This window comes from Vicia villosa, linkage group LG1 (genome assembly GCF_029867415.1).
Source record: "Vicia villosa cultivar HV-30 ecotype Madison, WI linkage group LG1, Vvil1.0, whole genome shotgun sequence".
In the NCBI taxonomy this organism is placed as follows: domain Eukaryota; kingdom Viridiplantae; phylum Streptophyta; class Magnoliopsida; order Fabales; family Fabaceae; genus Vicia; species Vicia villosa.
The window spans coordinates 69026870-69053518 of record NC_081180.1 but is presented as its reverse complement, the minus strand read 5'-3'; the positions used below and the strand labels follow the sequence as shown (position 1 = coordinate 69053518).

The following is a 26649-nucleotide window of genomic DNA, read 5'->3' as shown; positions in this document are numbered from 1 at the left end:
GGAATGGTTGCTAGGGTTTTACACTCTTCCACCTCATATTCAAATTGCTAGCACTAAGGCATACCAAATTTAGTAGTGCAAAATGTGGTGAAAATCTGGTGCAAAATATGGTGAAAATAAGTATTATAATATAAAAATTTCGTGCACATTAGACAGCGCTTTAAAAGAGAAGCGCTGCCTAAAAGGTCTTTAAAAATTTTGTTCAGAAGCCTAAATGGGGCCTTTAACAGTGCTTTTAAGAAAAAAGCGCTGGCTAAAGTGGGCCTTTAGCAGCGCTTCTGGAAACAGCGCTGCCTAAAGGTGGCCTTTAGCAGCGCTTTTAAGAGGCTTTTTCTTAAAAATTGTTTCAAAAAAGCGCTGTCTAAAGGGGGTCGTTAGCAGCGCTTTTAGTATAAAAGCGCTGTCTAAAGGGGGCCTTTAACAGCGCTTTATAGGTAAAAGTGCTGGCTAAAGGGTGCCTTTAGCAGCGCTTTCAAGGTGAAAAAAGCGCTGCCTTTACCTACGGCAGCGGGGGAATAGACAGCGCTTTAAAGCGCTGCCTAAAGCCAAAAAAAGCGCTGTCTTTTTCCTTGTTTGGCGTAGTGCTCTCATCATTGTAAGTTGCAAATCCTAATTTAGGGTGAGAGAGGTTATTTGTTATTCTTGTAAACTTGTAATCTTGTTTTAAGAGAAAGTAAAAGAATAGCAGTTATAACCAATTCTTGTGTTCTTTATTCTTCCCTTGCATTATACTTTGTTTTTGGTATTGAATTCACAACAAATTGGTGCGGTGAGCGTGGAGAAGATGCCTTCAACAAAGTATGAGATCGAAAAGTTCACCAGAGTGAATGATTTCGGTCTGTGGCGCTTGAAGATGAAAGCCCTACTGGTTCAGCAGGGTTGCTTGTAAGCGTTGAAGGGGGAGGCAGCCATGAATGCAGAATTGACGGCAGCGGAGAAGACGAATATGATCGAGAAAGCACACAACGCAATTTTGTTGAGCCTTGATGATAAGGTTCTCCGGCAGGTATCAAAGGAGACGACGACATCAGGGTTATGGGTGAAACTTGAAAGTTTGTATATGACCAAATCGCTGGTAAATCGACTCTACCTGAAGCAAGCTTTGTATTCATTCAATATGATTGAAGACAAAGTGTTGTCTGAGCAGTTGGATATGTTCAACAAGCTGATTCTTGATCTTGAAAATATTGATGTGAAGATCGATGATGAAGATCAAGCGTTGTTACTATTGTGTTCTTTGCCTCGATCACGTGCTCACTTCAAATAAACTCTCTTGTATGGAAGGGAGTCCCTGACGTTTGAAGAAGTTCAATCAGCCTTGTATTCTAAGGACTTGAATGAACGAAAGGAGCATAAACCTTTGACTGTTGGTGAAGGTTTGGCCGTTAAAGGAAAATTCTTGCGAAAGGATGGTATGTTCGACAAGAAGAAGGGCAAAAGCCAGTCAAAGTCTTATAGTGGCGAAGCATCTGGTATTCGATGCTATCACTGTAAGAAGGAGGGTCACACGAGAAAGGTGTGCCCTGAACGCCTGAAAGATCATGGAGGTAAGGATAATGGCAATGCAGCCATTGTTCAAGATGATTTTGAATCATCTGATGTTCTTGTGGTTTCAAGCAGTGACTCGAGAAGAGAGTGGATTATGGATTCAGGTTGCACTTGACAAATGACTCCAAACAAAGACTTGTTCGAGGAATTATGTGATCAAGATGGTGGATCAGTATTGCTGGGAAACAACAAGGCTTGCAAAATTGCAGGTGTTGTATTTGTGAGATTCAAGCTTCATGAAGGGGTCGAAAGTATATGACAGCGCTTTTGAAAAGCGCTTTCGTAACTAAGGCTATATCAGCGCTTTTTAGGATAAAAGCGCTCTTGTACCCCACCCCCTATAGCAGCGCTTTTGAAAGCGCTTTCATATCCCCCTATAAGAGCGTTTTTGGAAAGCGCTTTCGTACCTATGCCTTTACCAACGCTTTTTGAAAGCGCTTTCGTAACCCCCCTATAAGAGCGCTTTTTTTGCGTGTTTTTTAATTTTGTTTTTAGAAAAACCTATACCAGCGCTTTTTCCTAAAAGCGCCTTCGTAGGGGTGCTGCTAAAAGACAAATTTGGCATAGTGAATCCACTCGTTTTGATCATCTATAATTTCAATAGGGAACAAAACTAAAAGTCTATTTCAATAAAACCTACACCCTGGAAAATGGAGAAACTGGTTACCTATCTTAATTAGTATATGTTAATAGAATTTTATTTTAAAACCTTAAGAAATTGTAACTTGGATTTACCCACATACTAGTAATATTTTGCATTTATTAAATAGTTACAATTGTAAACATAGTTTGCCTTGCATTCAGTATGATTACACTTAAGCATTTAAAAAGCACAACTTAATGATCCCACTGAAATTAAAGTAGTAAATACTAAAGTGTGGTCCATTGAAAGATACAATAGGGAACAATCATATGTAATTGAGCAGTGAGTAAAAGTCCTATTTGGTGACATGTATCTTGACAGGAAATTCCTTTTTAACCCAGTCCAGATAACCTCCACCCATGTTGGTCACATCCTTAAACCCCTGCCAATTCAATAAAAGTTACTAAAGTGCTAGTCATACAATGATTAGATGAAGAGTGTATATTGAAGTTGACATGAATTGACTTACTTCAGCCAGAAGATCAACAGTTGCATATACAGATCTCACTCCACTTTGGCAACCCTGAAATACAGATTTCATAAAATATAAAATGCATACGTGATGTGCAAGGTTGAAATTAAACTAGATTTTGATTAATCATACCACTATGAGATGATCTTCTTTCTTGCAAAGAGTCAAAACCTCCTTCAGAAAATCTGGATTCTTCACCCTCCCTGTGTTCCCAAAATCATGTGAATTTTTAATTATAAAAGTACTATAACTTTACTAAATAAAACAGGTTTTACCCTCGGGTGTATTAAACATGTATGCAATGTTAATGATCTTGTCTGAATCCACATGCCCTTTCTGAAACTCCTCCACCGTTCTATGAATAAATTAGCATAAGAAAAAAATACTTCAATATTGACAAAGTTCCCAATGGCAAAAATAAAAAAAAAATAAAGTTTTGAAAAAAAAAATTGTTACCTGACATCAAGATAAACATGGGTGGTCTGGATGAGAGACTTGGCTGCAAGCACATCAACGGTGACAATCTCAGGTTCTGAGCTGCAAGTTCAAAAAAAAAAATTAAGAAAATGAAATAAATTAAAAATACTAAGATATTGAATGTTTTAGATGATTGTGAAGTCTGAACTTCTAAACTAATTTAAAATAAATAAAAAGTAGTTAATGATGACTGAATGAAACCTTTGAATTTCAATAGAACCCATGAGAAAGAGGAGTGGTAGAGTAGATGAGAAAAGAAGTGAGGTGAATACAGATATATATATAATAATAAAAGAAAGGAAAAAAAAATAGTAAAATGAGAAATGATGACGATGATGATAATATATAGTTGTGAACCTGGACTGTAATAGGTTTATGGTACAATAATTTTGAGGATAAGTTGTGAATTGCGTGATGACTGACGAGTCAGATTGTTTGCGGAGTGAATCGGATTCCAGTTACATGGGAGGAAGTACACCAATCAACCACCTCTTATGTTATTATTATACACTAAAATCCATTATAGTTAGAATAAATATAAATTTTTTGTCTTAGGAATATAAGTGAAGAAATATGAAATTTGACGTGTAGAAAGTTTAGGACACAGGTTTAGACAAATATTTCTACATTTAATTATTTAACAAATGTTTTATGAGTATAAGCTAGAATTTGTTATTAAAAAATAAAGAAGATCGTTTAGGTGATTCGAGAGGGTTTTTGGATTTTTGTTTTTAAAGTGGTAGTTTGTGGAATTAGCGGTTGACGTTTGTCGGACTATCTATTAAGAACGGTGGTTAGAATGCTCGTTCATGGCTTTGTGTTGGTATTAAATATAAAAAAAAAAAAAATATATATATATATATATATATATATATATATATATATATATATATATATATATATATATATATAAAACCTATATTTTATGTTTTAAATTAAATAAAGAAATGAATTCAATGTTATTTTCTTTTCAAATTTAATTTTTATCAGTGTTTCGTTTCGGAACCAAAACAAATGGTAAATGAGTTTTAGAACTTTTTTTTTTTACCGGTGTTTTGTTATTGGTGTTCCCCCAAAAGGTAATGTCTAAGTTCTTTCTTTTCCTTTCGCACTTGCTTACTTTATTAGGGTTTTTGGTAGGGAGAGCTATATGTTTTAGTTTTCTTTGCTTCATGCTTCAATAAATTTTATTGTCATAGACGACTTTTGATGGGGTGCGAAGTTTGTCTTCGCATTTTTCTTGCGCTTTTCTTATGATTAATTCTTTTATGCATAGACAAGCTTCTTCTCAAGCAAATCCTTTAGTTGTTTCTTCAACTCACTCAACTCTATAGCATACATCCAATATGGAGCCATCGAAACAGGACTAGTACTAGGTACTAAATCTATGACGAACTCAACTTCACGCTCAGGAAAAACCCAAACTCAGTTAAAGAGGATTTTCTCCTTCAACTTCGAGGCGGGTTCAGGTGGGTATTGTTGTTACCGCGAAAAATAACAAAGTCGCCACTGAACATATTTATCCCATTAGGGGAATGTAAATGCCATCAAACCTCAAATGAGCAAGAACAAGGTCTCGCTACAAAGAAATGGATAAGGATGTCAGTTACGCGAGGGGAAGGTATTAGCACCCCTCACGTCTGTGATACTCCACATGATCAAGAAAACATGCATTCAAGTATTAACCTAAACAAGCAGTAGGCAACATGTTATCAACACAAACATGTGAGACATCAAAGCAAGTCCTAAACAATCAATATGAATAACAAGTATCTATACATGCAATAGACACAAGGAGTGAACATGGATCACCAAGATTGAACAAGTATCAATCATACAACAGACAAGTACCAAAAAACATGAACAAGTAGCATCAATAAGGAACAAGTACCCAAGAAGAAATGAATATGTAACAAATAACTTGAACAAGTATCAAGGAAGGTGGACAAGTATCACATAGATCTACCGAGCAACCAAAAGAAAGGTGAACATGTATCACAAGTATCAAAATATTTAGCAATCAACAAGACTTGTGTACAAGCAACACATACATTAATAATCTACCAAAGGAAGTGAACAAGCATTACAAGGTTTGGACAAGTATCAAAAGTGAGCATACATTCATGTAATCATGTTAATGAACAAGTAATTAAGCATTCGATAACCTACCACATATCTATCATGTGAAGGAACTCAATCAAATGAAGCTACAAGCAAGCTTAAGACAACATATCTTTCGAGTTAAACAATACTCAAACATGCTACAAGACTAACAACATAAAGGTAACATGTAAAGCTTAGGGATAAGGCATCATGATATGCATCTCAAAGATATTACAAACATTAAGGCTCAATTTCCTATGGGTCATGCAATTGAGGTTTTGAGGACTCTTACTAGCACATTCAACAAGCATGAACACTACTAGTTCCCAAACATGAATATTAAATTCAAAACTTGGCATACAAGTAACACACAAGTCAAACATGATAAGCATCCTCACAAGTCATTAGCAAACTCACAAAGAAATCACCTTAAACAAGGTTCAAACATAATAAACTTTCACAAGAATAAAGGTCCTCAATAAAATTGGCAAACATCCACACTTATTGGGACTTTCGCTTTTTTTTTTGATATCTATACCCATAAACATATGTACGGATGACAATTGTATCCATCCCCAACGGGTACGTACAAAAATTACCCACAACGGGTAGGATAAATAATCCGTAAAGTGGGTACAGACATGGACACGAGCAATTACCCACAACAATAAGCGGGTATGAACACGGGTACGGGTACCTTAGTATCCACCCTGCCCCATACCGGCACCATATATATTTATATATTTTTATTTTTGTTATTATGTATTATGCTTATAAATTTTATTAAATACATATCATTATTAAACTTGTACGAAGTTTAATAAAAATGTTTGGTTATTTCTAAACTCAACAATAACATTCGCGAATTTTTTTAAATGTTGTTAAAATCTTAAAATGACATGGTAAATTACCATTGATCGATAATTTTTTATTATAAATACGAGTAAACGTGTACATGTATGAGTACTTAGATGCCCTTAAGATATGAGTATTACTATAAATGTTGTCGGCCACACAGATATAGACTCTGATATGGAGATTTTTTCAAACCACGGATAAATGGACGAGTACTATAATACCCTACCCTACCGAGACTAGGGGTGGCAAAACAGTCGGTGGTCCACCGGGCCGACCCGCGCACCCGCTAAAAAATGGCGAGTTGGGTTGGGATTTTGGGCCCTCCGCCCATCAAAGCCCACCTCGTCAAAACCCTCCGCCCGCCTAAGCTCGCCCCGCCAAAGCTCGTCGGCCGCTAAAGCCCACCTCACCTATTCGTTAAGCTCGTCTCGCCTTAAATCCACCATTTTTTAGTTAATTCTAGTGATTCAAATTCTTGATGATTTTATTTTATACATTTATTTGTAAATATATGCAATATATTTTTAGGTAAAATTTGTTTAAAAGATGCTTTATAAATAATTGTTCAAAAAAATAAGTGAAAAATTTAATTGAAAGGTAAAAAAGACTATTAATCTATTAAAAAATAAGAGAAAAATAATTTAAAAAATAGGCGGAAAAGCCCGCCGCCCGCCAACCTGTCACCTTAGCGGGGCGGACTTGATTTTTATGTCCATTTTACTTGGCGGACTTACCCGCCCCACTCGCTTTTTGGCAGGCTTAAGGCGGGACTGACGCGGGACTGAGCGGACGACCCGTTTTGCCACCCTTAACTGAGATGCATCCCTAAACATAATGATGATTTAACACTATTTAAAAATTCATTTCCAAATCATACATAATAATAAAGCAAAATGAGTTTTTGGACAATTTTGACAAGTGTCATGCTCACATTAATTCTCATGTTTTATAAACTTTTTAAAATAGGAAATCTTTTAATTAAAAAATAATTACCTTTTTATTAATTATTTACATTAAATTTTTTATTTTATTTATTAATTGAAGGACACTGAGGAATTTTTGATACAAGTAAAAAATAATTGCCTTTTTAAATATAAGGATATGTGGAAAACCAAAAAATTGATAATATTCCAAAAAACTGTCAGTTTTTTGTTACAAGTCATTTTTCATCTTTATCTATTTCAAAATTGCATTGAAAAACGTAAATGCAAACTTTAGAATATCTCGCTTTATTGAATCGTTCACAATTCCCCTAATTTCTCTTTAAGTCACTCTGCTTTCCAACGTAAACAAAAGAAAAAAAACCGATAAAGCTTCTTCTCTCTCTGCATTTACCGAAAGAACTCAAACAATTCTCTCATTCCTCTCTCTCTCTCTCTCTCGATCGCTTTCTCCTCATGACAACACAATAACAAAACATTCAAGCATATGTTTCTTTTGCGATTTGCCATGCTAATAAACAACGATATAACAATATACCCTCACCCCATACGAAAATCTTAAGCCCCATATTCACTTATCAATCAAGATGATTACAAATTTATTGTAGCCTGCTTCTGGTACACAGGTAGCTGTGAAATTGAATTTTGTATTTATTATTTACTTTGAATCCTCTGCATAGTTGTGACCTTCTATATCACAAAGGAAGGGGAATCCACTACATAGTTGTGACCTCTTTTTAACTTTTGGGTTTTTTTTGTTATCCATCGGAGATTCGTATAACAAATTCGAATTCAAATTTAAAATTGCTATGAATCAATTTGATTTTGGGTTATTTATATGAATTAATTTGATTTTGGGTTATTTATAAGAATTAATTTGATTTTGGGTTATTTTAATTCATCAATTTTATTTAAGGTTAATTTGATTTTGGATTAAAGAGAAGCGGTGGTGGTTCCGTAGATGGATGAAGGTGCGTGAGTGGCCAGAGATCGTTGCTGAACCAAGATGGAAAACGTTCATTCAACGATTCAATATCATTAAGAGCCGTACCGTGAATTTTAAACAAGGTTCGTTAACTATTTCAATTTTTCCTTTTTTTATCAGTAAGTTTCTCTCATCTCTGCAACTACTTCTGCTTCTATCTTTCTCGCTTGATATATTTTTACATATTATATTCACTATATTATTCAACAATTTGCCGTCTTATCAATTTGCTTAATTTGTGATCATATATATATTTTTGATTGTTTTGTAGTGAAAAATATCATCTTTAGGGTTTAATTTAAAATGGATTTTGCTTGCTCTATTAACAAATATAATTTATGGTGATTCTTCATTTCAATCGATTCCAATTCAACGATCCTAAACAATTGAATATTGATTAATATTTTTTTTGTAGGTATAAGGAAAGCAAATGGGTTCCAAAACAATTGATTGGATATGGTGGGGATGTCGTCTTCACATTCAGCTACTATTACTGTTGTTGCTACGACGGTTGGTTCTAGCTATCATTGTATGATTTTTTTTATTCTAACCATAAAATTTATAAACATTTTGATCTATATATTTTGTTTTCGATATATTTGATTTAATACCCATGGAGTTTGTTATTGATTAGCCGGTGATGTATGATGCTACTGGTGTAAGATTGCAAGCGAGACGACAAACAGAGGTTTGATTGCGGTTTATGAGATCTCTATTTGTTTTGATTGATTTTAAATTATGATTACCAAATTTGAATGACAGGGTTTTTATAGGTTCTTAACCAAATTGTAATTGAACTTTCTCCTGAACATCCTCTGGCTGATAGCAGACCTCTTCTAGAACTTCTTGGGCATACCCCGCCTCAGGTTTAATATTTTGGATTTGATTGCTTTCTAATTTTTGTGATTATGGAATCAAGTTTAGAATAGTTAATTTAATGGACACTTGATAGAATTCTTCGGCAACCTAAAGTAAGTATAGGGATTTTGATGTTTGTCGAGTGTTTACACTAAATATATTCAATGAGCATTGCTACTGATTGTGTATAGTAGGTGACGATTATGTTGTGCAAAATTTTCTTTTATGAATATTTAAATCTATGACAATATGTTTTATTTTCTTAGTATTATATATATATATATATATATATATATATATATATATATATATATATATATATATATATTCTTTTAGTACTATGAGGAGAGAGAATAGCAAACAATCAAGCAGGTCTCTATCATCACCAAACAGGTTATAATAAATAATAATAATAATAATGATTCTTTTTATTGTTGTCTGTAATTTCTCTACCAATTTAAGCCACTTAATGAGCCTTATCTGCTTGATATCAAGTTCATGTTTAACCGGTCTGAATTTTAAAATGCATTGCAGAAGCTTTGGAGGGGTATTATCTATGCTTAATTTTATTGGAGGAAATGTTATGCTTCATTATCTGTTCTTTTTTTACCTTTTAACAATGTATAACTGATCTGTTATCTATGCTTGATTTTAACTTTTGTCGATTTTCTTATTTTCTAAGTTCTTTAACATACTTTAACTCTTTCCATTAATCATGAAGTAATGTGCACATTCCATAAATAATTCAAGTTTGTATTAAACTGATTGTTTAATCTTTAAAAAATTGTAGCCCATTTGCATATCCTGAAAGCTAGGCAAATATGCTCGCCTCTCAAATAGAAGTGAAAAAACTCTAAGAGTGAGAGCAGCTGCTTTTTGCAAAAAAATGCAGTATTAAAGGTAATATTGTGATCATTGATCAATATATGGGTTGAGGAGGTGCTTTACAACTGAAATTGAATTTTTTCAGTTTACTTATTTATTTTTTTCCTTTTATTTTTGTTTGATTTGAAGCTTGCCATTAACTCCTATGTTTGGTTGAACTTGAAAGATGGTCTTCTATCCCTGCCTCAAATTTTGGAACTGTGAACTCTCATTCAACTTCTGGCTGGATCGAAGATCATTGAAGTAGACAACAATGTTCGAGAATTTTAGGCCCTTTTGTAAGTGTACAACTTCTTTCAAGTCCCCAACCCATGTCAGTAATTCCATTTGGTCTTACAATTGTGATTATGACACTATATCATTTTCTAAATCAAAACTCTGTAATCTGACTGCATTTGTGACAGAGATCCATGTTATTGGCCCGAACGAAGAACTTTCAGGTGAATTTTGCAAGTTTAGTTTACACTTTTAAGAATGTTGTAGAGCCACACCTTTCTTTTCTAATCCATAATTTAATATATGTTGATGTGAACTGTTTTAACTAAATATTGATGATTGTGTTATTTTGCCATAAAACTTATGGCCATCTCAAGAATGACCTGGTTGGACTTCAAGGAGAAACAATGGTGCCAAGAGATGCTAAGCTAGAGCAAGAAGGGATGCTTGAAGATGTATTTGGAATCACAAGAAACTCATTAAAGGACACAAATGTTTCTTCCATGAGATACTGATCCCTCACCCTCAATTAACATGCACATATTGCCTTTAATCAAGATGAATGCTCATGATGATGACAATTCTTCAGCATGTAAAACTGATGTTACGCCTTGAACTCCTGAAAAGGCTGTTGGGATTTCTTTTCTTCCCTATATAATATGTTGTGAATGTTATATTCGTTTATTTTTATAGGTTGTTGTTATGTTACAAATGAGTGAGTGGAATGAGTGAAAGAATGTTTTTGTTGCCTATTTTTAGTCGTGGATGGTTTTCTTTCAATTCACTGTCAATTGTTTCATAACGTGCTATCCCATTGTTGGCTTAATAACTTATTCATTATCCATAGTAAAAATATATTTCTCATACCTTGAAATGTGTAAGTACACTTAAATTTAAATAAGTTTTTATAATATCTTATAAATACAATTAATATTTTTAATTATGTGATATAAAACAATATTTTTAAGGCTTTGTTAATTTTTATTATTTTTTGTCTTGGATGGATGATTTATTAGTCATAACATGCTTAATCTCCCTTTTCATAAAAAAATAATTATATTGTTTTAATAAATATATAATATTTTATTTATTTTGTTATTCTATTTATCTATATATAAATATAACTTGTTATAAAGGAAATCTAATTTTACTATTTTTAACATGGGTCTATGGTTTGAGGTATATAAAGTGTACAATTGATTAAAATATTGATTATTAACGGGACAAAGTTATTGATCAAAATAATTTTTTATTAATTATACATTTAATTATTATTTCTTCACGGGTAACCAAATATATTTTTAAAAAAATATATATCTGAAACAAATGCGCGTCCCGTACAAGAACCCGTGCGGACGCACAGATATCTCAGCATGTGCAGCATTGTTAATAATAATTATAGTTGTCGCAACGTAACTTATCAAAACATTATTTCTCAGCTTCTCTGGATTGTCAACCCGTGCGACTACGACCACATGCAAAGGAAAATAAAACTCCAAATCTTCAGTAACCGTAAGTTTTCAACATCACGATTGCTATAAGAAGATGTTTTGGAATAGAAAACCTTACAATAACAACAACGCATCGACTGATATACGACTACGACTGAAGAAGATCGTACCTTGATTTGTTTGTCTTCACCGTAGCTGGAGATCGGTTGGATGTCATTTCTTTCAATGAGCCACTTGCGATTTTACTGTTTGCACAGGGACTGATGGAGTTATACTGATTATTATCTTTGTTTGCTCTTAAAAAAAACGTTTTCCAACTAATGAACGGTAAGTTTCCCAAGTCCTTCTCATAACTATCTTTTATTTCCAAATCATTTATTTAATTATAACCGCTTCTTATTTTTTTAACCACTTACTTAATAATTTTACTAATATGTTATTATTAATTTTTTTTTTGGGTAACCCTCACATTGTTATCACAAGTTATATTTTTTTTAAATACTTCAAAATATATATATATATATATATATATATATATATATATATATATATATATATATATATATATATATATATATATATATATATATATATATATATATATATATATATATATATATATATATATAACTTCCCCATAATATCTGGTATGCAAGTATCATCTTTGGGACAGTGATTTTTTTTACTCGATATTTACTTTTAAAAAATATCCAGCTTAACTGTTTTTTTACTTATACTATCAATTTTTTTGTTTTACTAATTTTTATATAATAAATATATTATAATATCAAGTGGGGACTTAAAATAAATGCGCGTCCCGTACCAGACCCCGTGCAAACGCACGGGTTAGTTACTAGTTTTTGTGATTATGGAATCAAGTTTAGAATAGTTAATTTAATGGACACTTGATAGAATTCTTCGGCAACCTAAAGTAAGTATAGGGATTTTGATGTTTGTCGAGTGTTTACACTAAATATATTCAATGAGCATTGCTACTGATTGTGTATAGTAGGTGACGATTATGTTGTGCAAAATTTTCTTTTATGAATATTTAAATCTATGACAATATGTTTTATTTTCTTAGTATTATATATATATATATATATATATATATATATATATATATATATATATATATATATATATATATATATATATATATATATATTATATATATATATATATATATATATATATATATATATATATATATATATATATATATATATATATTCTTTTAGTACTATGAGGAGAGAGAAGAGAGAGTGCATATTTTGATGAGCTTAATTTTGTCACAATATCTTGCTTTAGTGAAATAGAAAAGTAATATTTTGATGTAGATTGTTGAATACTCTTCTATTTATTGTCTGTTTTTATGTTGATTGTTGTATATTCTACTGTCCTTTTTGGATGTTGTTCTTATATCTAATTATCTTTCGGTGTTAAATGCCAAAATAATTAACCATTTCACAGACCTCACAGGATGGTGTTGTTCATAGATTTAATGTTGAAATAGATTATAGAATTTTTCTCGTGGCCCTGAGGGTTGGTGATTAACAACACATGTGAAGAGTAAATGTAGAAGATGAACTTAGACCATCTCCAATGGTGCAATCCATTTGAGAGTTCTTTATGGGTCCCACCAGCCATATCATCTTAAAATAATTTATTTAATATTTATTTTATTAGTGTAATTCAAATGGGTCCCACAACTTTACCTCATAAATTAATTTGATTGGGTACCACAATTTTTTACTAGTTGCATTGCAATGCAACTCTACTATGACATGGCATTTTGATTCAATATTTAATTATTATATTGATATCTAGTTGGAGAACTCATTGAAAAATACCACCATTGGAGATGCTCTTAGAAATCTGTTCAGGCCATCCTTCTACTATTCACGTTGTTTTTGACTTTTCCTGCGCTCTTATATCTATAGTGTGATACAAATGTTAGATTTTATATTCAATTTTCTTTTATTTTGATTCTATTTGTTGTGTAATTTGATTGATAAGTTAAATGAAATTTGATTATGGTTTATATCTGCATTCAATTGTACATTTCTATTAAAAGATATTTTTTAAATCTATTATTTCATATTCATATTTATGTGCATTTAAACTTCAATTAGTCTATTGAAATATTTTTCTAAGTTAATTATTTCATTAATTGATGTTTAAGGAATATTTTTTTTTGTAATAATTAAAAATATTGATTTTATTAGATCAAAAATATATTTAATTCTTAATTTTATTTTTTTACTAACTAAAATAAATGATGTTAATTGAAATTTATGATCATACGATTATTAAATAAGTAATTTTTAAATTAAATATTATTATTATTTTTATAATTAAAGGGTGAAGAAATAAGTTTCATAGTATTTTAGTAACTTATAGCTTATTTTCCTAACGCTATTTCAAATAGCGTTTTAGCTTATATCTTATAATTTATTATTTTTTCTTCCTTTTTTATTCTTATTATTTTAATTAAATCCATTTTTAACCCTTATAATTTATTTTAATTTAAAATAAAATAATTATATATTAAATATTTTTTATGTCATTTTACATTTAGAACATAATTGAACCGTTAATTTTACCAAACACTTCAATTAACTTATAAACTATCTGTCTCAACCATCCGCTATAAGCTATAAACCATCAATCATCAACTATCAGTCATAAGTTATAAGTTATCAACTAGCTTATCAGTCAACCGCTATTTTTATCAAACAGATCTTATGACATTTTAACTTAATTTGTATTTTTATACAATATACTAACTATTATTCAATATTATGTTTTATTTAAAATTTATTTTTCATTTCAAATATGCGTAACACAGCAGTACCCATGCGAATAGGGATGACAACGGGTCGGATGCGGGTTTCATATTACCCAAACCCGCACCCGAAATCGACACCCAAATCCTAACCCAAACCCAAATCCTGTTCGGGTGGCAAATTAACACCCACGCCCACACTCACACTCGTTGGGTTCGGGTTTTTTCACCCAAACCCGAACCCACGATAAAATACATAAAATACATTTTCCCTACATGATTCATTGGGTTTATATGAGAATGTGAGAATGAATCTCAACTATTGGATTTTAAAATAAATGGCGGAGATTATGTATAAATTTTTTTTCTCTTTCCTACATGATTCATTTTAATAATGGAGGAGAGAAAAAAAAATGTTCACACATAATCTCCACCATTTTTTTCTCTTTCACATTCTAATATAAAAAAGACATTCTCATATATATATATATATATATATATATATATATATATATATATATATATATATATATATATATATATGAGAATGTGATTTCGGGTTTCGGTTGCGGGTTTCACACTATCCAAACCCGCACTCAAAATATCGGGTGGCACCCGATTCCAAAACCAAACTCAATTAACTCGGATTTTCACCCGTTGACTCGGATTCAAGTGCGAGTGAATCCCAAAAAATTGAGTCTTCTTGCCATCCCTACATACGTAGATATTCCACTCCTATTAACAGAAACAAATTATAATATTATTTAGTTTTGTAAAATCATGTGCAATGGGTGTTTAGAGTAGTGTTGAGTGTGTGTTGGAGGAGAGAGATGTTGAGAAAACTCAACACAATGTACACTGACGCAGGGAACGAGGTGGCAGCTGCTGATTGGCCCAAAACAGGCACGTGTGAGCCACGCGCTGGCAGTGAGAGTGGGCTTTATCCCATGCGGAGAGAGAAAGAGAAAAGGGATAAGTGGAGCCACGTGGCTGGGCTTGATTGGCTGGCCAGATTTTTATCCATTTAATACTTAGAACTCAATTATTTCGTTGCAAATTAATTTTTTTTTTTTTACCAAAATTCATGATTTTTTTTCTCTATAAATAGAGACTTAATTCATTTGATTTGGACACAGAAAAAAAAACCAAGTTTTTCACTATCTTAATCTTATTATTATCTTTCTATTAGTGTTTATTTTGAAGTTAAGTGTCTTTTTTTTAGTGAAATGGATCCTGTCATACCCCAAAATTTGCCTGATCAAATCCACGTCTTTTAAATCATCAGGGCAAAATTAAGAGTCATGGGGTTTGACACTCCTATTGTCAAACTCACCCTCTTATAAAATACCCTGACTTAAAATGAGGTGAAATTAACAGGTATCTTGGGTCCAAACGTTTGGCCCATCTATCTTATTTTTTGGGTTTTTTAATCATCATAATTTATTTTTATATTTGCTCATTTTATTTAATTTTACCATTTAATTTTTATTATTTATTATTAGAATTATTATTTTTGTAATTTTTTTAACTATTATACTATTAGGAGTATTATTATTATATTAGTGTTAATTACTATTAGTTATTATTATTATTTTGTTAAAATAAAAATAAATAAATAAAAAGGGGCCAAAACAAGTTTGTTCACGTTCATGGAAAAGGATTGGATTTGCAAGAATAAAGATATCAAAAACAAATATGGCAAGAGAATCTCAATCACCATTTATGTGATTCAATCAAGAATTAGTGGCAAACCTAATTCTCAGCCATATATATATACAGCAAAGATGTGCAGCCGCGGGGGGATTGGCCGCAAAAAGTCTGGGCTGAAGAGCCGAAACCGAACGCAAAATTTCAAGGAAAAACTCCACTTCGAATTCAAGGTTTCACGCCAATTCAAAGGGTTTGAAAAATTCTAACACATTCCTGAGACTATTCTGAAACTATTGCAATCACCCTCATCAATCATAACGTCCAGAACTGCTCTCTGTAGCTCTCGGTTTGCACTCCCTTTCTATGAATCGAATTCTATAATTTATGCGCTCTAAACATGTTTTAATGGTATATTCGGGATCATAATCATGTTTGCAATCTTTCTGGATAGTTTAATTGGGTTTTGGATGCAGGTTTAGAAGCACACCATTGTTAGGTCACTGAAGCTCAAGAATTGGGGATTTAAGATTTAGGAGGAATTGGTCCGAATTAAAGACACCAGTGAACTCAGTGGGGAAAAACGAGTCGAACCATGCCCTCACCATTAATTTCTATTGTGTATTTCTTGAATTTGAAATTTGCAGGTCTTGTAGCTACATATATAAACCGTTGCTAAAGGTCTGTGCATTTGAGGAAAAAAACGCAGAAGAAGAAGGAGAAAAGCACGACGCTATGAGTTGTTTTTTTTTAAAACTTTCATGTCGTTTTTAAGGTTCATCTGGTATAAGCTTCAATGCAATATCAACAAGTGAAGCTTGGCGCGTTGGCAAAGGGAACAGCCTTAATACCTAGCACACCTGGGTTCGATACCTGGGTATTGCAATTTTTTAAATTCGTTTTGTTAAAATATGCTCACAGATCTAGCGTGCGCGCATTATAAGGGCTTACGGTGTGCCCTCATCCTGCTGCCACCGGATATCTCTAGAGCCATATCCAAGGGATCAGAATGCAGCTCCATGGTATACCTTCAATAGCTCACCACACAAGATGATTGCCAGGTTTTCTATGTTTTATTTTTATTCTATTATTTACCTATGTAGATTAATATTAATTAATTATATGTTAATTTGATTAATTTATTTTTATTAAGGTTTGTACATAAATTAGGATTAGAATAAATAAATTAGGATTAGGTTTATAATATTTTTCCCGATTATTCGAGTATCTCAATTAATTTATTTAATTGGTTTTAACCATTAAAAATCATAATAAAAACCCTATTAAAGTTACAATATTAGGGTTTGCCCCAATCCCATTTGGGCAAAAATTTCAATTGATTCTTGATTAATTTTAAATTTTCTCCTCGAACCGACTATACCTATTAGTCGCATTAGGCGAGAAATAATTTTAATCAATTCAATTTATTTATTAATAATAATTTAATTAATTCTTATTAATTCTCTCCTCGACCCGACTAAAGCTATTAGTCGCATTAGACGAGAGATAAAAATAATAAAACATTAACTTTTTTTAATTCTCTTCTCGACCCGACTAAATATATTAGTCGCATTAGACGAGAGATAAAATTACAAATTAAAACACATTCAATTTGCTGCCCGCGACGATCAATCTATCGATCTGAGTAACCAGCAATGCCCATTAATCTGTTAGCTATACTGATCAAATCTAATGATCACCGCATCTAACAGTGACACATCAAATCAGGGTTGTACGCCCAAATCTAAAAAAACATTCAAAACACTTCAAATCAAACTACGGATCTTCATCCTTATTCAAAACTACGACAGGCCATTCAAAAAGCCTTCAGACAACTTTCAACCATATCAAATTCAATTCTAAGGCGTACAACCTTGTGCCCGAACTACGTTGACTCTGATCCTCCATAAGGAGGTACGTAGGCACTTGGTAACAAGGCGAGTCTCCCCCCCTAAAATTTTAATTCATTCTTAAATCTTATTTTTACCCTTTTCAATTCATTAGCTATAAACCTTATGATTATTGCCATAAACCTTATCTTTACAATGTTAGCCTTTAGGAAAGGGTTGAGGGTGCCTAACACCTTCCCTCGACTTGATTATAATAACTTACCCCGAATCTCTTAACTGCGTAGGGTTTCCTATTCGCCCTTCAGAATAGGTGGTGACTCTAAAACCTTAATTTTTAGGGCAGGTTGCTACAGATCCCAATAATCATTTTAACACTCAAAATTCTGCTAATTTTCCATTTAACCAAAATCCCAACAATTTTCAAAATCCCAACAATTATCAAAATCCCAACTATTATCAAAATCCAAATCAATTTTCCAACCAACATCCTCAAAACATACCTAATTTTGGTTTTCCACCAAATTTCAACCAGTCATCCTCTGTTCCAAACTTTCAACCATATTATGGATCTATGCCGAGAAATCCATCTCAAACACCCCCGTTTAATGGTTATGTGACAATGGCGAATGCAAATTTTCCAAGTGGTGGTGTACCTGAATTTCCCGAATTTTCAACACAACTAACTATTGGTGGCATGATAGTTTCTAATGAAGTCGCTCCAAATTCAGAGGATTCAACTCCTAAGAGCAGGAAAACTCAGCAACCAGCATGGAACACTAAACAAAATTTGGTGCTAATTAGTGGGTGGATTAAATTTGGAACAAGCAGTGTTGTCGGGAGAAACCAGAAAGGTGAAACATATTGGGGTAAAATTGCTGAGTATTGTAATGAGCATTGCTCATTCGATCCTCCGCGTGATGGACCTGCATGCCGAAACCGTTTTAATTATATGAACAAAATGTTGGGTAAATGGATTGGCGCTTATGATGGCGCTAAGCGTATGCAAGGAAGTGGTTGGTCGGAGAATGATGTTTTGGCAAAAGCGCAGGAATTATATGCATGTGGGAAGAATGTTAGATTCACTTTAATGGAAGAATGGCACGCTCTCCGTGATCAACCATGTTATGGTAGTCAAGTAGGAGGAAATATTGGCTCAGGAAGTAGTGGATCTAAGAGATCTCGCGAGAGTGATGCATGTGGCTCAAACACTGTAGAATCAAGTGCTCGTCCTATAGGAAGGGAGGCAGCTAAAAAAAAGGGTAAAAAGAAAAGCAAGGAATATGCCTCGGAGGTGGTGGACAAAGAATGGGTTGAATACAAAGAATTCAAGACGAAAGAGCTTGAACGATTGGACAACATAGCCTTGATGCAACAGCAGGCTAACAATATAGCCTTGGAAAAGACTAAAACTAAGAAAATGAAGATGTATCTAAAGCTAACTTCCGAAGAGCATCTAGATGACCGGAAGAAACAGCTGTTGAAAAAGTTGGAGGCAGAACTGTTTGATAATTAATTTCAATGAAGTATTTGTCAGTGTAGTGTTTGCTTTAATTATTGTTGTTTCAATATACCAGTGTAGTGTTTGCTTTAATTATTGTTGTTTCAATATGCCAGTGTAGTGTTTGCTTTAATTATTATTGTTTCAATATGCCAGTGTAGTGTTTGCTTTAATTATTGTTGTTTCAATATGCTAGTGTAGTGTTTGCTTTAATTATTGTTATTTCGAATCCGTCAGTGGTCCACCACCCAATTCGAATCTAATCCTTATCTGATAATTAACTCTATACAATAAATTATTTCGAATCCGTCAGTGGTCCACCACCCAATTCGAATCTAATCATTATCTGATAATTAACTCTATATAATAAATTATTTCGAATCCGTCAGTGGTCCACCACCCATTTCGAATCTAATCCTTATCTGATAATTAACTCTATACAATAAATTATTTCGAATCCGTCAGTGGTCCACCACCCACATCCATTTATATATAGGGACTCATACATCCATTTATGTACCAATATCCCAAATCCCATCCAATCTACTTCCAATATCACAAAAAAATGTATCCATCACAATATCATTTTGATATCGCAGCCTACAATCAAAATCGTGAAATTGAAGAAAATTATATAGTCAATCGATTTAGAGAGCGTAGAAACAAAATATCGGAAGATAATGCACCTCGTAGTAGAAAATATCTCAATAGAGATCATGCAGCGGAAAACCAAAGACTAATTGACGACTACTTTGCCAATGAGCCTACATATGACGATGCAATGTTTCGTCGTCGGTACCGGATGAAAAAAAATGTTTTCCTTCGAATCGTTGGGGACCTTTCAAGTAGTGATAACTACTTCACCCAACGAGTTGATGCAGCCAATAAAGAAGGTATATCACCCTTAGCAAAATGTACCACAGCAATGCGAATGTTAGCATATGGTGTGGCAGCAGATGCGGTCGATGAGTACATCAAAATAGGAGGTACTACAGCATTGAAGTGCTTACGTAGATTCTGTAAAGGAATCATACGCTTGTACGAGCAAGTGTATCTGAGAGCACCAACCCAAGATGACCTGCAAAGAATACTGCATGTTAGTGAAATGCGGGGGTTCCCAGGGATGATTGGGAGTATTGACTGCATGCACTGGGAGTGGAAAAATTGTCCTAAAGCATGGGAAGGACAATTTACTAGAGGGGATAAGGGAACCACCACAGTTATTCTTGAAGCAGTTGCATCTCATGACCTATGGATCTGGCATGCCTTTTTTGGATGTCTGGGAACGTTGAACGATATAAACGTTCTAGACCGGTCACTAGTGTTTGATGACGTGGAACAGGGAAAGGCTCCAAGTGTGAATTTCTTTGTGAATCAACGTCCATATAATATGGCATACTATCTAGCTGATGGTATCTACCCTTCTTATCCAACTTTCGTCAAATCGATTAGACTTCCTCAAAGTGAACCCGATAAATTATTTGCAAAATTTCAGGAGGGATGTCGGAAGGACATCGAACGTGCATTTGGAGTGCTCCAAGCTCGATTTAAAATCATCCGTGAACCAGCTCGCTTGTGGGACATAGCTGATTTGGGTATCATCATGAGGTCATGCATCATATTACATAATATGATTGTTGAGGATGAACGAGATTCATATTCTCAACGTTGGACCGATTTTGAGCAATCTGGGGAAAGTGGATCTAGTGCACCACAACCATACTCGACCGAGGTGTTACCCGCTTTTGCAAATCATGTGCGTGCTAGATCAGAGTTCCGTGATCCAAATGTTCATCAAGAATTGCAAGCCGATCTAGTGAAGCACATATGGACAAAGTTTGGAATGTTCCGTGATTGAATTATTTGTGTGTTGTATTGCATTTTAAATTATTTGTATCGTACTAATTACGTTACTTGTGTGTTGTATTGCATTTTAAATTATTTGTAACGTACTAATTACGTTAATTGTGTGTTGTAGTTTAAATTAATTTAAGATGATTTGGATCGTATCCAATTATTTAAATAAATTTTGTTTTTATTACAAAAAATTAAAAAATAAATTATTAAATATTTATTATTTTAATTTAATTTTAATCGATAATTGTAATTTTATGTAATCATAAAAATAAAAATAAAATTTAAATAAGAATATGAAAATAAAAAGTGGTGGGGTAGGGTGTTGAGTGAAAAACCATTGGAGAGGGTAAAAGTTGAATGGGTGTTGAGTTATTAGGTGGAAGAAAGAGAAAATGATGTGGAGTGTTGGGAGTTAAAAAAATGAGTGTTGAGTGTTGAAACCATTGTACATGGTCTAATAACACTTTGTCCCGTGCCTTTCACAGGTATAAAGACTAGTATTAAAGTAATATTGGTTATTGTTTGCCTCCGCTGTAAAAACGAAAGTTTTTGAATGCTGTCGTTCACTGCGTTTTATCTCCCTGAACGAAAAAACAAAAACACGTCGCTGCAACCATGGAACACCCTCAAGCAACCATGGAACACGGCGCTGCAACGGCGTCACTACCAGACGCTTTTCTCCACTTCTTAGAATCCAACGGAATCGACCCATCCATTTACACTTCAATTGATTCCACTCCACGATACATTCGGTAAATTCCACTTTCACTCCTCACTCCTTCATCTTCTTAATATTATTTTTATTTTATTTTTATTTATTTTATGAATTGGGTGTGAAAGGTTGAAACCCGGTTTTGAAGATTGTATTGAAGATGTTGAATCAGAAGTTAAATGTAAACCCGAAAAATTGGAATGGTTGCTAGGGTTTTACACTCTTCCACCTCATATTCAAATTGCTAGCACTAAGGCATACCAAGAAGGAAAGGTGAGTGAGTTTCTTTGCATTGGAATTTGAATTCTTTTGTATTTCCGTTTTTTTGATGCTTTTTGTTACTATTGATTATGGTTGATTGTGTTGTATCAGATATATGGTATTGATGCATCTTCTGGAGCTGCTGTTATGGCTTTAGGTATAGAACCTGGGGATCATGTGTTGGACCTATGTGCTGCTCCTGGTACATATTTCTTTGCCCAATCATGTTTATGTTCATATCATCTGTCCTCTAAGAACTTTCACATGGCTGCGTGTTCAAAATCCAATTGGATGCGATTCCAAACATACTTATAGTTACCCCACCTATATAAACATTATTCTGTCTACTATGATTGTGACACAAAGAAAGTAAAATTTTGTGTTTGTAGTTAATATGATGTAACCAAGATATACATGTTGCTGATATGTATCATATCTAGACAACATGTGTCTATAGTTGGGAGGAAGTATCGAGGTTGTATCTGAGAAGTATTGGTGGAAATTTTGTAAAAGTGAATTAATAAAATTATTGGATACTTTTTGGGTACGTGTCGGGAAGTATTAGAAGCATCAGTTTCAGAGACATGTTGGACACAAATACTTTGACATATTTAAATTGTTTTTAGGAAAATTGTTTTTAAGATTAAGATTTGATTTATTTCAGGGAGAATGTGTATAAGTCTTTTAATTCTAAATAAGAACATTTTTTGTAATGCTTCATGCTTTTAGTTCAAAGAGCAACTTCCTATTTAATTATTTCAATTTTCTAAACAAAGCACATGGTTATAATGGTTTTCTTTCAATTGTGATGTTAAGGTGCTAAACTTTGTATGATACTAGACCTTCTTGGTGATTCGGGCTCCGTAACTGGAGTTGATGCTGCAAGGCATCGATTGGCAGCATGTAGAACAATGCTGCAGAAGTATAAACTGGGTGATAGATGCCGGCTTTTTGTTGCTGATGGAACAACATTTTCAGTTATTCCCGGGGGGTTTCGTTCTGATTCTGAATCATGTTAGTGATGTTTAAGACTTTAAGCTGTGGCATTGATATTTTATGGTCAATCTTGGGATGTGATATTGAAATTTTAATATCATGCTCATTCATTAATCATTATTTCCCAATTTTGAAATGTTTTCATTCTATCAAGTATTAAACAGGTGAGTCTAGATTGGAAGAAAGAATGGACGAATTCAAGGAGTGGACATCTAGAAGACCATGGAAAGAAAGGAAAAAAGCAAAGAAGTGTGGCACTCCACAAGTGGTGTCTAAGTCTCACCCTCCTGAACTCATATATTATGGACGACATTCTGGAGTTATTGGTCTTACTAAAGGAGAATTATATAAGACTGTATCTGAAAATGAGACTGCAGGCTATGGCTATGACAAAGTAACTACTTCTTTACTTTGAATTCATTTTGCACAGTTCTTCACTGTCATTTACCCTTAAAAAATTATTATTTGTTGGGATTTGATTCAGGTCCTTGTGGATGCAGAATGTACTCATGATGGTTCAGTTAAACATATTCAGAAGTTTGAACATTGGGGCTGGGTAACTCTTCAACGTCGTGTGCTGGATGCTGAGAGGACGGATAGTTTACATGCTCTTCAGGCAAAGACTTGTTATTCTCTTGATCTATAATTTACATGCATATCTATCATTTTCTTTTTAACCCACACATATACTTTTTGTATCACACTACAGCTGAATCTTCTCACCAACGGCTTCAGACTACTAAAAGTTGGAGGATCACTCGTCTATAGCACTTGCAGGTGCCTTTTATTCTGGAACTTCTTGCTCTTTTACAAGCAATCAAAATCCATGCATACAAAGACACCACTATTTATGTCACACAATTTTATTCTAACAAATGCTTTGTTGTTCATTAGTTTAACTGTTGCACAAAATGAAGACGTGGTAGAACAGTTCTTGAAGGAAAATATAACCGCCGGTAGGATTTCATGCTTCATTTTATTTCCTATTGAAATATGTCTGCTTCATTTTATTTCCTATTGAAATATGTCTGAAGCTTCACCTATTTATTTCCAATAATCTGTGTTTACTATATATATTTTTTTGTTTAAGTTATATATGTTTGTAGTCTCTCTGCAATTATGATCTTTCAACTGTAGTTTATACATTTTTTTTTTTCATTTTTGGTCCCTATGTGTATCAAAACTGTGCTTTTAGTCCTCTATGGGAATCAAACACATACAGTTTTGTATTTTTTAGAGACTAAAAATTGACAAGTTTTACCGGGATTAAAATTGAACAGCCTTGATTTTTATAGACTAAAAGTTTATTTAATTATCTTTTTTATTAATATCATTAATATGGTTAGCAGGGTCAGTTTGCTTGTTTGTTGTCCAATGGTATTATGTTTTTTCTTGTAGAAAATCTCCATTCTTGGATTCCTAATGCTTCTATACTCGAATCCTGTATTTGACTCAACCCTCTTCTTTTTGGAGGGGAAATGTTGGATAGTGACGGGCTAATATTGTTTTTCTTGTATAATCAGTTTAATGCCCTATATTTAGGACATTCATATTGAATTCTATGATTATGTCTCAAGTTTTTGCATAGTTTAATGCCTCCATCCTCTAATGTTTTTGCATCACTTATTTCGATCTACAGAGTTGACAGAGATAGATGCTGCCAGAAAATGGCCTTGCAAGGGTGGCCGCATACAAAAAACATGGCGATTTGACCCATTAACATCACAAACTAGTGGACTCTTTGTGGCAAAATTTAGAAAAGTAGTCATTTGAACATCACAAACTAGAATATATTTTTTCATAGCCTACCACAGTTATATTAGAAGTTTTTTTTTTTTTTTTGGTGGGAAGTTATATTAGAAGATTTGATACAATAGATATTTTGTTATTATTACTACTATTATTATTATTTTGATGAAATATAAATCATTGAAAAAATACCGGTTTAAAAATCATTGTTTTTTTTTGGTGTTAAGTGTTGTGATAGGAATCATTACTTTGCATATATATAACTTTTCCACTAATTAGAATCTGTGACCTTATTGTTCATCATTCATATAATTTCAAGTGCAGTCAGGGGTCAAAATTTTCTACTCGAACCACATATATCAGCATGAGTAAGTTGTGTAATCTCTGTGATGCTCTAAATGACAGTCAATATTTTCTAATCTAGTCAATATTTTTTTAAGATTTAGTTTTAAAATGCTGTATATCTCTAATTGTATGCTATGTTCTGATATTTGGAATGATAGAATGAAGTAGAATGAAACATAATTGAATGAATTCAAATGGAGCAGAATAAAAAGAGATTTCAATCTATTGTATGTTTATTTTTTTTTTTTATAATTCTATTTTGTTCTATCAATTATTTGCAAATTCAAAAAATGAAATGTGGTTATATATAGGGGTGATCGCGGTGCGGTTTGGGCGGTTTTGACGAAAAAAATTATCCGAACCGCAAGAGAAAAATTGTGCGGTTTGGTTTGGTTTGGTTCGGTTTGGTTCGGTTGGCTTTTAAAAAAAATTCGAACCAAACCAAACCAAACTAATGCGGTTTGATTCGGTTCGGTTTTTTACAAATATTTTATTGAACAATACATACATATAGATGACAACATAACTTTGTATTTAGACATTCATACACTATCAAATAACAACAAAATTCGTCATATTTTGACAACAACTTTCTATTTAATATGTAAAAATTAAATTAGATAAAAGTTAAATAATAAACATAAAATAATAGTATAAAACAATATAAAAGTTATTAGAAATGAAACAAAAAAATAGAAGAGAGGAGATATTAGTGAAGGTGAAAAAGAAAAAAACAAAAGAGTTGAGAGATTAGAGAAGAAGATGTGCGATAAAAATGAAACTGAAATAGGGAACATTTGCATCAAAATAAGAAGGTAAAAAAGAAAGAATATAAGAGAGTAGAGATTATAGAAAAAGATGGAAGATGTATGTGGCAAAGAAGACGCGATAATACTATTAGAGATTTGAAAAGATCAGGACTAAAATCATATGTGTAAGGACGATAAAATTGTTCTTAATCATAAGGCTAAGGTATAATACATTTAAGTTTGGGTTGGATGTGAGTTAAGTAAAAGTTAGGTTGTAACATAATGCGGTTTGATTCGGTTTGGTTCGGTTTACAAAATACAAACCGCAAACCAAACCGAACCGTGCGGTTTTATTAAAAGATGACCCAAACTAATCCGAACTAAATGCGGTTTTTTGCGGTTTCGGTTTGGTTTGATTTGGTTTGCGGTTTTATATTGGGTTGGTTTGGTTTTGAGCACCCCTAGTTATATACCATTTCATCACATATCACAAATTAGAATCTCTGAAATCATGAGGCATTTTGATTTCCTCGTGATATTCATGAGTCTATGAATCTCTCTTATCATAGACAAGTGTTCCACTGTGTTTATCTTTCCTTCCTCCATCGCTTTCACCACCACCTTAGAATCCACATTAAGCTCTACTCTCCTTAGACCTCGGAATCCACTGAGCCACTGTATTTAAGATTTCTTCTTGCAGAATCATTATTTTTGAAATTTTTTTTATCCACCTCCTTACGGGGGTCGCCTGCAGCGAAAA

At 33.0% G+C, this 26649-nt stretch overlaps 3 protein-coding genes and 1 long non-coding RNA gene across 16 annotated transcripts; 3 read left to right on the top strand and 1 right to left on the bottom strand.

Annotated features, from left to right (window-relative positions):
• Positions 1-2288: 2288 nt before the first annotated feature.
• LOC131608777 (rhodanese-like domain-containing protein 17) lies at positions 2289-3489 on the bottom strand. Its single transcript, XM_058880314.1, has 6 exons — positions 3342-3489; positions 3120-3200; positions 2939-3018; positions 2796-2866; positions 2661-2714; positions 2289-2573 (listed from the first exon to the last, which is right to left on the bottom strand). The coding sequence occupies exons 1-6, from the start codon at positions 3362-3364 to the stop codon at positions 2487-2489; spliced, it is 396 nt and encodes a 131-aa protein (XP_058736297.1). The 5' UTR covers positions 3365-3489; the 3' UTR covers positions 2289-2486.
• A 3825-nt stretch (positions 3490-7314) lies between these two features.
• Positions 7315-10945, top strand: LOC131640804 (uncharacterized). 13 transcript variants are annotated; one of them, XR_009295359.1, is made up of 8 exons: positions 7317-7668; positions 7959-8110; positions 8443-8556; positions 8662-8715; positions 8790-9785; positions 9900-10048; positions 10175-10210; positions 10364-10944. It is a non-coding gene; the product is annotated as an uncharacterized LOC131640804 (long non-coding RNA). The 13 variants fall into 13 exon arrangements; XR_009295350.1 differs by having other exon boundaries at positions 7318-7668; positions 8801-9785; XR_009295355.1 differs by having other exon boundaries at positions 7320-7668; positions 8443-8715; positions 8790-8893; positions 9676-9785; positions 10364-10939.
• A 4951-nt stretch (positions 10946-15896) lies between these two features.
• Positions 15897-25001, top strand: LOC131640783 (uncharacterized). Its single transcript, XM_058911167.1, has 10 exons — positions 15897-16933; positions 21563-21829; positions 21918-22062; positions 22162-22252; positions 22867-23064; positions 23211-23440; positions 23531-23662; positions 23756-23823; positions 23941-24002; positions 24686-25001. Exons 2-10 carry the CDS (start codon positions 21693-21695, stop codon positions 24817-24819), a joined length of 1197 nt encoding a protein of 398 aa, XP_058767150.1. The 5' UTR covers positions 15897-16933; positions 21563-21692; the 3' UTR covers positions 24820-25001.
• LOC131640796 (uncharacterized) lies at positions 18057-21279 on the top strand (the record flags this gene model as incomplete). Its single annotated transcript, XM_058911177.1, has 2 exons — positions 18057-19213; positions 19818-21279. Coding segments are annotated over 2 exons (2418 nt in total), but the record flags the coding sequence as incomplete, so codon positions are not given.
• Positions 25002-26649: the final 1648 nt, after the last annotated feature.

Excerpts from the sequence above, each read along its gene's own strand:
- LOC131640783 (XM_058911167.1), top strand. The coding sequence starts at position 21,693 with ATGGAACACCCTCAAGCAACCATGGAACACGGCGCTGCAACGGCGTCA. Across the intron at positions 23,441-23,530 it reads CAGGCTATGGCTATGACAAA|GTCCTTGTGGATGCAGAATG; the intron begins GTAACTACTTCT and ends GATTTGATTCAG. Across the intron at positions 24,003-24,685 it reads GAAGGAAAATATAACCGCCG|AGTTGACAGAGATAGATGCT; the intron begins GTAGGATTTCAT and ends TTCGATCTACAG.
- LOC131608777 (XM_058880314.1), bottom strand. The coding sequence starts at position 3,364 with ATGGGTTCTATTGAAATTCAAAG. Across the intron at positions 3,201-3,341 it reads GGTTCTATTGAAATTCAAAG|CTCAGAACCTGAGATTGTCA; the intron begins GTTTCATTCAGT and ends TTGAACTTGCAG. Across the intron at positions 2,574-2,660 it reads CTGTTGATCTTCTGGCTGAA|GGGTTTAAGGATGTGACCAA; the intron begins GTAAGTCAATTC and ends TTGAATTGGCAG.